The 10000-nt window shown below is 44.1% G+C and overlaps 1 protein-coding gene across 2 annotated transcripts in view; it reads right to left on the bottom strand.

Moving 5' to 3' along the window:
- The window catches only part of LOC143301893 (fibroblast growth factor receptor 4-like), a 42647-nt gene that overhangs the window by 18956 nt on the left and 13691 nt on the right, over window positions 1-10000 (bottom strand). Inside the window, exons 1-3 of one of the 2 annotated variants that reach the window (XM_076616323.1) lie at window positions 7751-7765; window positions 6385-7465; window positions 920-1086 (exon numbers count right to left, since the gene is read on the bottom strand). In XM_076616323.1, the coding sequence (XP_076472438.1) occupies window positions 920-1086; window positions 6385-6613 (396 nt within the window). In that variant the 5' untranslated portion in view covers window positions 6614-7465; window positions 7751-7765. Of the gene's footprint in view, window positions 1-919; window positions 1087-6384; window positions 7466-7750; window positions 7766-10000 lie in introns of those variants that run through there. The other variant, XM_076616322.1, reaches the window with a different exon arrangement.

The following is a 10000-nucleotide window of genomic DNA, read 5'->3' as shown; positions in this document are numbered from 1 at the left end:
TTACACACAGACACGCACACACACACGCACACGACAGAAGCGCGCGCGCGCACACACACACACTCACTAACCTCCTCCCCACCCACACGTACATACCCTCCCCCCCCACCCCCAACCCCTCCACTCCCACACACAACGCAAGATATGATTGGCTAATGTCAGAAAACAGCTGTATGGTCTTTCTTACAGGCGAAAACCCCTTGACACGGACTCCAGAGGTGAGAAGAACATTAACACTGGCACTGACACAATTATCTCCCATGAAAAATGTTAAACGGCTTCGTTTCTCGTTTCCACTTTTTACCCTTCTCACTTCTTGCTGACACTTGGTGAGCTGGTCTTCCGCTGGCTCAGTGGTATGAGTTCGTAAATTATCCGAAAAAAAGGGGGATCGGGGGGATCTGGGTGGAATGGAGCGGGGGGCGGTGGGGTGGGGGCGACGTTGCGGGGTAGGCGCAGTTTTTGACCCGAGTACTCGAATGACTACACCGAATAATCAGCCACCTGGACAGCTACTCCCAGCAGTGCAACCAGCTATAAAAATCAGTCATTCAATCATGAGATAAAGTAATGAGTAGGTGGGACTGACCTTTCGTCCTGCACTGATAGATCCGTGACACGACACGAGGTGGCCACAACACACAACGCAACGCGACACAACACAACGCAACGCGACAAAGCACAACGCCGCGCGAACAACCAAAAAACAACGAAATACGACTCAACAAAACACCTGGCAACGAAAGTCTGCACAGAAAAAGGCAACGCGAAACAACAAATCTTGCTTCGTTTAAAAACAACATCATGTCCCTCACCACTCCCCAATCTCCATCAACTCCCCCCTTCAACACCCCTTGCGCACATACAACCCCCCCCCACCCCCTCCCACTCAACCCTCTCGCCCAAAATCCAGCTTCACCTTCTTATTTTTCTTGATCTTCATCGGCGCTCCGTCCTTGACCCATTTGACCTTGGGTCGAGGTCGGCCGACGGCCTTGCACTTGAAGACGGCCTCTGACCCCTCCCTCTGAATGAGCAGGGTGTCCTTGGGTGGCTGACCTCTCCACTGGGGTGGCTGGCTGGATCCTGATGTACGCCGAACACACACAGCACGCACTTCACGTCATATGCTTAGCAAAAAAACACACACATACACACACCCGCACAAACACACGCACACACTTACCAATAACCCCCCCCCCCCCCCCCCAAAAAAAAAAAAAAAAAAAAACCCCAAAAAAACCCCACCCAAATAAACAAACAAACAAACAACAAAAAACAACAACAACAAAAACAAAACAAACAAACAAACAAAAACAACAACAACAAAAAAAACCCAACGAAAACCGCCACCAACAAAAACTACAAAATGAAGAAACAGCAACAACAAACAAACAAAACAACAACCAAAACAAACAACAACATCCAACCAACCAAACAACAACAACCACCAAAACAAACAACAACAACCAAAACAAACAACAACAACCAACCAACCAAGCAACAACAACCAAAACAAACAACAAAACCAACCAACCAAAACAAACAACAACAACCAAAACAACAACCAAAACAAACAACAACCAACCAACCAAACAACAACAACCAAAACAAATAACAACAACAACAACCAAAACAAACAACAACAACCAAAACAACAACCAACCAACCAACCAAACAACAACCAAACCAAACAACAACAACAATCTGTTTATTTTCAAAGAATATAGTCCAGCAAACCAATTGCTTGCATAAGTGTGGATTCTGGAAAAGAAAATTTGGCATTGAATTAAATAAACATATCTGGCTAATCCCTCATTTTGCAACAAAACGAGTAAGACTGTGTGAACTGCAATGGAAGACCTCCAATAACATATACCCAACAAATATTCTGCATATAAAATGAATGTGACTGATGACAATAAATGCACGACTTGCAAAGATGTGGTAGATTTTATTGAACACTTTTTTTTTGAATGCCCAACTGTCAATAATTTTTGGAAAGCAGTTGAACGTTATATAAGCAGTATCATTGGGGGAAAAAAGTACAATTGACAGTAAACGAAGTCTTGTTTGGTTTTCAAAACAAAGAAATTAACTACACGGTAAATACTATAAACAGAATAAAACTTATTGGAAAGATGTGTGTAAATATTGTCAAGAAAACTAAAACAACATCTCCAATCTTTGTAATTTTTGAACAGCAAGTCTCACGTCGAAAAATACTGTTCGTATAGGTACAGAATAAACATAATGCTTGACAACATTGACAATGCTCTGCTTATACATGGAATATATCTAAATGTACATGAAAACTGCAATGACGTTGTTGACTAAGGTTGTAACAGCAATAATTATGCATCTAATTAATATCATTATCATTCCTCTTCAGCTCCTCCTCCTCTGAGTATCTATTATTATTATTATTCTTATCATCATCATCATCACCTTTTGAGAAAGAATTGGGTGAAACTGTCACATACAAGGCACACTAATGCATAAAGAAACCCAGACACACGTATGCACTTGCAGAATATTAAAGTACGCAACAAATGTCCATCATTAGAAACCCCCCACACAAAAATAAGCATGAATGGGACTATTCCTATCTCCTTTTTCTTTATCACACAATGTGTTCTTTTCCATTTGAATATTTCGCTTTGCTACCACCAGTATTACTATCATTATTAGCATGATTAGTATGATTATTATTATTATTATTATTTTATTTATTTATTTATTCATTTTTCTTCGGTCAATGAAGAAAGCCACGTGCAGAGCATAAAGAAATAAGTATCAAAAAACAAAAACAACAAGAGAGGCAAGGCCTTCAAGACTCACTTGTAATACACTTAAAAATAAAAAAAATCCAAGCTTTTTATGTATTGAATATAATTTCAAAATGTAATGTTTAAGATGAGAAAGATCAGTTTAAAGCAAGTTAACTCCCCTAGCATTACAGAGTCATTTCCCTTTTTTACTATCTGCACCAAAACGTTTGCAAAATAAATAAAACTTCCATGCTTAGCAAAAGAAGTTCCTGTTTGAACAAAAAATGATAATAATGACTGCTCTAGCTGTTGGGTCAGAATATCAGATCAAATTGCCAAGTTTAGAGAATACAAAAAATATAAATATAACAGTAAATGCAGTTTGCATATAATTAGGCTTCATTCTTTATTTTTTTGTGCCCATCCCAGAGGCGCAATATTGTTTTAAAAAAGATGACTGAAAAGAACTGAATTTTTCCTATTTTTATGCCAAATTTGGTGTCAACTGACAAAGTAGTTGCAGAGAAAATGTCAATGTTAAAGTTTACCACGGACACACAGACACACACACAAACAACCGAACACCGGGTTAAAACATACTCACTTTGTTTACGCAAGTGAGTCACCCCCCCACCCCCCCCAAAAAAAAACAAACAAACAAACAACAACAACAACAAAACAACAACAACAAAAAACCAACAAACAAAAACCACAACGATAATGATAATAACAAATAACTAAATAAGAATCGGGGAGAGAACACAAGTTTTCCTTACCTGTAGAAATTGGTCAAAAGACTAATGTGTATTCGAAAGTCTTTTTGCTTTAATTGATCCACACGATGTACTTCTTGAAGCAAGGCGCGTCGCAAGCAAAATGGCGACAATTTTAAGAGAGTTCTGTTCACACATGTCTCTTTGTGAAGGTCAAGGTATTCGTGTCAGGGTTGTGTGTCTCATCAGGGCCGTAACTCTCCGTTTTCACGTGCTCACGTTGAGCTGTGCAAGTTGTCAAATGATGTGTCCACCTCCATGTCTTCTTCATTTCACAGATTATGATTTTTATAGCCTACATCTTTGTCTTGTTAAACCTTATATTGCCTTGCTTGTTCATAATCTATAAATACGACTCACTTTGTTGAAAAAAAGAGATGCATAGTTTAAAAAAATGAATAGAGGCTAAAAAATTCATCAGTAATTCATTGTTTTAGCAATTCTTCAAAAAGAATGTGAAGACATCCGTCACATGATTTATTATGTCCGTATTGTCTCAAGAAATGTTTATTTGTCTATTTATTTATTTATTAAGATGTCTTACTATAGCGCATATTCTTGAAGCTCTATGCACTTTACAATATCACGTCATTGCCAACATTGTCTGTTGCATGTTTCCATGACACTTTTCATTTCTCTTTTCCTGTCCATTTGCAGGTAACCCTGTATAACGACCACAGCAGAAAAATGTTGATGAATGAATGTAAGATTTGTGGAATGGTTGGGTGAGAGATGGGGAATTAAAAAAAATGTTGAAAACAACAACAACAACAACAACAAAATCCCAACAAAAACAACCAAAACAAACAACAAAACAACCAAAAACAACCAAACCAAACAACAAAAACAAACAACAAAAAAAACTAAAACAACCAAACCAAACAACCAAAACAAACAACAAAACAACCAAAAACAACCAAACCAAACAACCAAAACAAACAACAAAACAACCAAAAACAACCAAACCAAACAACCAAACCAAACAACCAAACAACCAAAAACAACCAAACCAAACAACAAAAACAACTAAAACAAAAAACTAAAACAACCAAAACAAACAAACAACCAAACAACCAACAACAACCAAAATAAACAACAACAAAAAAACCAAACAACAACAACAACCAACCAAACAACAACAAAATGAAAAAACCCAACCACAACAAACAACAACAACAAAACTTAAGGACCACAATGATGTGGGTGGTTATGTTCTGTAAAAAAAAAAATCGAAATACGCTGAATACGGTTAAATTTTGATGGTGAATCAAAAATATGGTTTCTTCTTCTTCTTTGTTCGTGGGCTGCAACTCCCACGTTCACACGTATATGACCGTTTTTACCCCGCCATGTAGGCAGCCACACTCCGTTTTCGTAGGTAAAAATATAGATTAAAAGGCATTTGGAAGACTTTCCTGCAATCAAAACTAGAAAATTATATCTCAAAAGAATATTTAAAAAGTGCACGGTGAATCACTGAATTGGTTGAATAAGTAATACAAGTTGAACAAGTAAGTGTACACAGCTACACACAAACTCATAAAACCCACAAATATACATTTCTGCAAAACTGGAATTGTATAGAATTACTCATGTAAACTAAGAGAAACTGAGTAGGAGCACTACTTTTCAATGCAACTCTTTGTGTGTGTGTGTGTGTGTGTGTGTGTGTGTGTGTGTGTGTGTGTGTGAGCGCGCGTGCGCGCTTGCACATGTTTACGCCGGTGCGTGTTGTGCATGCATGTGTTTTCTTTCCAGTGCAACTCTGTGTGCCTTTGTGTGTGTACGTGTGGTGGTGGTGGTGTGTGTGTAATGGCCCCTCCTCATACTGATCGAAAAACAGAATCACGTTGAGTTCACACACAAGCACACAAAAACTGAGGCAGTTTGAGACAAGTGTCGGTTTGGGTTCATGCTATGGGTCAGTGCGTGTCGTACTGTGCCTAATTCTTGATTGGAAGGGTCTACCATATTGTGCCTAATTCTTGATTGGAAGGTCTACCGTATTGTGCCTAATTCTTGATTGGAAGGGTCTACCATATTGTGCCTAATTCTTGATTGGAAGGGTCTACTGTATTGTGCCTAATTCTTGATTGGAAGGTCTACCATATTGTGCCTAATTCTTGATTGGAAGGTCTACCGTTTTGTGTCTAATTCTTGATTGGAAGGTCTACCGTTTTGTGCCTAATTCTTGATTGGAAGGTCTACTGAATTGTGCCTAGTTCTTGATTGGAAGGTCTATCGTATTGTGCCTAATTCTTGATTGGAAGGTCTACTGAATTGTGCCTAGTTCTTGATAGGAAGGTCTACCGTATTGTGCCTAATTCTTGATTGGAAGGTCTACCGTATTGTGCCTAATTCTTGATTGGAAGGTCTACCGTTTTGTGCCTAATTCTTGATTGGAAGGTCTACCGTTTTGTGCCTAATTCCTGATTGGAAGGTCTACCGTTTTGTGCCTAATTCTTGATTGGAAGGTTTACCATATTGTGCCTAATTCTTGATTGGAAGGTCTATCGTATTGTGCCTAGTTCTTGATTGGAAGGTCTACTGTATTGTGCCTAGTTCTTGATTGGAAGGTCTACCGTACTTTTCCTAATACGTGATTGGAAGGTCTACCGTATTGTGCCTAATTCTTGATTGGAAGGTCGATCGACTACTCGCAGTATGTCATTTCTCATATGCCTCCATTGCAAAAACGCGAAAAATGTCGTTTAAATAGGTGCAATGATTTGGGACGCTAAAACAGGACATAAATTTAAGCACAATCAATGAAAACTACTTGAACGGACTTCGCAAAAGAGAAGTCTTTACAAGAAAACGAAATGGAGAAAGACTCCTACCTACTTTGCCTTTGGCTTTCCGTTGCACTTTGACTGGGGAGTCGTCGTCTGCTCTGTCACGCAGGGCGCGCACAGTGCTCTTCCCTTGCTTCAGAGCGCCTCGGCAGCGTTTAGCTCCCTTGTTAGATTTACCTCCCTTCTTCTCCCGGCACCTCCTGCCGTCTGCTACGGTATCCATGGCAACGATGAGGAGGCAGAGGAAGAGGAGGAAGGATGGACGACACTGCATGGTGGTGGTGGTGGTGGTGGTGTGTGTGTGTGTGTGGCGGAAGGGGCTGGATTGTAAGGACCTGTAGGAACTGTGGGACAGTAGGTCTTGTGGCTCTAACCTGGTCTGTTGGGGACCTGGACAGAATTTTCGATGTGTGGATGGTGATGGTGTGACGGTAGGGGCTGGGTTGTAGAGACCTGGCAGCAGGTCTGTTGGATGGCTCTGACTGGGTCTGTTGAGGACCTGGACAGAGGCCTTGGTTTCTGGGTGGTGGTGGGGTGGCAGTAGGGGCTGGATCGTAGGGAGCTACAGCAACTGTAGGGCAGTAGGTCTGGCTCTTACTGGGTCTGTTTGGGGATCTGTACAGAGGCCTCGATGTGGGGGTGGTGATGGTGGTGGATGTGGCGATGTCTTCACCGGTGCCCCAACGACATCAGCAGAAGTAAAGGGATAGGGCAAGGGGGTGGTTGTGGTGGCGGTGATGGTGGTGGTGGTGGTGGTTGCCTTGTTGTGACGGGTTCCACACGACGACGTCAACAAAAGTCAAGGGATAGGGCAAGGGGATAACAGTGCTGGTGGTGGTTGTGGCGTTGTTTTCAGTTGTCAAGGTGGAGGACAAGGGGGGGGGGGGGTGTGCTGGTACTGGCGATGTTTTCAGTAGTCAAGGGATAGGGCAAGGGGAGAACAGTGGTGGTAGTGGTAGTGGTGGTGGCGTTGTTTTCTGTAGTCAAGGGATCGGGCAAGGGGGTGGTTGTGGTGGTGGTGGCGGCGTTTGTCTTCACTGGTGCCCCAACGACGACATTAACAAAAGTCAGGGATTGCTGCAAACGAGGTGGCGGTGGTGGCAGTGGTGGTGGTGGTGGGGAGAATCTGCAAAGGACAGAGAGTTGTCGTTCATTCTGTCGAGGTCTCTTGTTTGTGTCTGTGTCTGTGTCTGTCCTTTCTCTCTGTGACTCTGTAACACTTTGTCTGTCTGACTCTGTCTGTCTGTCTACCTCACTCTCTCACCCTCTGCATGTCTGTCTGTCTGTCTGTCTGTCGTTATCTGTGGATGTCATCATCATCATCAACATCAACATCAACAGCAGCAATAAAACAAAGCGGAGACAAAACAAACGTGTACACAAACGCAGTCAAAAGCAATGCTCAGCACACCAAGTTATACTGCTGCTGCTGCTGCTGTGATCATTCTCACTGCGCCCTTTTCCGCCTGTCTGCCCTCTCTCTCCCTCCCCCTCTCTCTCCCCTTCCCTCTCTCTCTCCCTCTCCCTTTCACTCTTCCTCCCACCCACCCTCTCTCTCTCCCTTTCCCTCTTCCTCCCTCCCTCCACCCTCTCTCTCTCCCCTTCCCTCTCTCCCTCTCCCTTTCACTCTTCCTCCCACCCACCCTCTCTCTCTCCCTTTCCCTCTTCCTCCCTCCCTCCACCCTCTCTCTCTCCCCTTCCCTCTCTCTCTCCCTCTCCCTTTCACTCTTCCTCCCACCCACCCTCTCTCTCTCCCTTTCCCTCTTCCTCCCTCCCTCCACCCTCTCTCTCTCTCCCTTCCCTCTCTCTCCCTCTCTCTCTCCTCTTCCCTCTCTCTCCCTCTCCCTCCCTCCCCCTCTCTCTCCCTCCCTCTCTCTGTGTCTCCTTCCCTCTCTTTTCCTACATCTCTCTCTCTCTTTCCCTCCCCCTCTCTCCCCCTCTCCTTCCCAACCTCCCTTCCCCCCCCTCTCCCTCCCCCCACTCTCCCTCTACTCTTCCCTCTCTATCCCTTTCCCTCTTCCTCCCTCCCTCCCTCTCCTCTCACCTCTCTCTCTTTCCCTTCCCCCTCCCCCCCCCACTGTCCCTCCTAATCTCCCTTCCTCTCCCTCCCTCCCCTCACTCTCCCTCTCCTCTCCCCCTTTCTCTCTCTCCCCACCTCTCTCTCGTCCCCCTCTCTCTCTGTCTGTCTGTCTGTCTGTCTATCTCTCTTCTCCATTTTTGTTCTGGAACTGTACCCAATGTGAACCAACGACTACGCAGTTACCGATATTTCCTTGAAGAGTGTAATTCATGCATCTCTATTTTGGGAATATCAAAACACACACACACACACACACACACACACACACACACACACACACACACACACACACACACACACACACACACACACACACACACACACACACACACACAATGGTCTACAACAACCCAACTTTCCACATTAAATGGAATACCGGTAATCTGCTGTCTTCCCCTTCCTATAATATCATGTTCTCTCTTTCTGTCTTATTCTCTCTGGCTCTGTGTCTCGCTATCCCTCTCCCCCCTTCTCTCTTTATGCTCTCCCAGTCTCTCTCTCTCTCCCTCTCTCTGTGTCTCTCTCTCTCTCCCAGTCTCTCTTTCTCTCTCCCTCTGTGTGTGTGTGTGTGTGTGTCTGTCTCTCTCTCCCCCAGTCTCTCTCTTTCTCTCTCCCTCTCTCTCTCTCTCTCTCTCCCTCTCTCCCAGTCTCTCTCTCTCCCCCTCTCTCTCTTTGTCTGTCTGTCTGTCCCTGTCTCCCCCAGTCTCTCTCTCTCCCTCTCTCTCCCAGTCTCTCTCCCTCTCTGTCTGTCTGTCTCTCCCCCAGTCTCTCTCTATCCCTCTGTCTCTCTCCCTCTCTCTCCCAGTCTCTCTCTCTCTCTCCCTCTCTCTCCCAGTCTCTCTCCCTCTCTGTCTGTCTGTCTCTCCCCCAGTCTCTCTCTATCCCTCTGTCTCTCTCCCTCTCTCTCCCAGTCTCTCTCTCTGTCTGTCTGTCTCTCCCCCAGTCTCTCTCTATCCCTCTGTCTCTCTCCCTCTCTCTCCCAGTCTCTCTCTCTCTCTCCCTCTCTCTCTGTCTGTCTCTCCCCCAGTCTCTCTCTCTCCCTCCCTCTCTCTCCCCCCTCTCTCTGTCTGTCTGTCTGTCTCTTCATGTGCCCCTCCCTGTCTTTCTACCCCGATTCTCTCTGTTTGGTTCTCTCTCCTCTCCTCACACTCTGTCTGTCTCTTTCTCTCTGTCACTCTCTCTCTCTCTCTCCACCCCTCCCTCTCCCTCCCCCTCCCTCCTCTCTCTCGTCCCCATTGTTCTTATTGTTATTTATTTAATGCGATATTGTATTGTACATAAGTATCTGTGCTTATGTTTGTACATGCTTATGTGATTTTAATGTTGCTGTTGTGACTTTGTCTCTCGCCTTATTTTTTTCTTTTCTTCTTCTTTCAACTATTATTCTTGCCCATAGGGCCGGATGTGACAACTTAGTACTTTGTACTTATTCCTTTACCCTCACACTTCGTTCGTTTGTTCGCGCGTTCGTTCTCTCTCTCTCTCTCTGTCTGTCTCTCTGTCTGTCTCTCTCTTTCGCTCTCTGTCTGTCTGATCTGTCTGCCTCTGTCTCTCTCTCTCTCTTTGCGTTTTTGTGCGGTT

The sequence above is a fragment of the Babylonia areolata genome, chromosome 28 (assembly GCF_041734735.1).
Source record: "Babylonia areolata isolate BAREFJ2019XMU chromosome 28, ASM4173473v1, whole genome shotgun sequence".
NCBI classification, from domain to species: domain Eukaryota; kingdom Metazoa; phylum Mollusca; class Gastropoda; order Neogastropoda; family Buccinidae; genus Babylonia; species Babylonia areolata.
The sequence above is the reverse complement of the archived record's forward strand: the minus strand, read 5'-3'. Positions and strand labels throughout refer to the sequence as shown.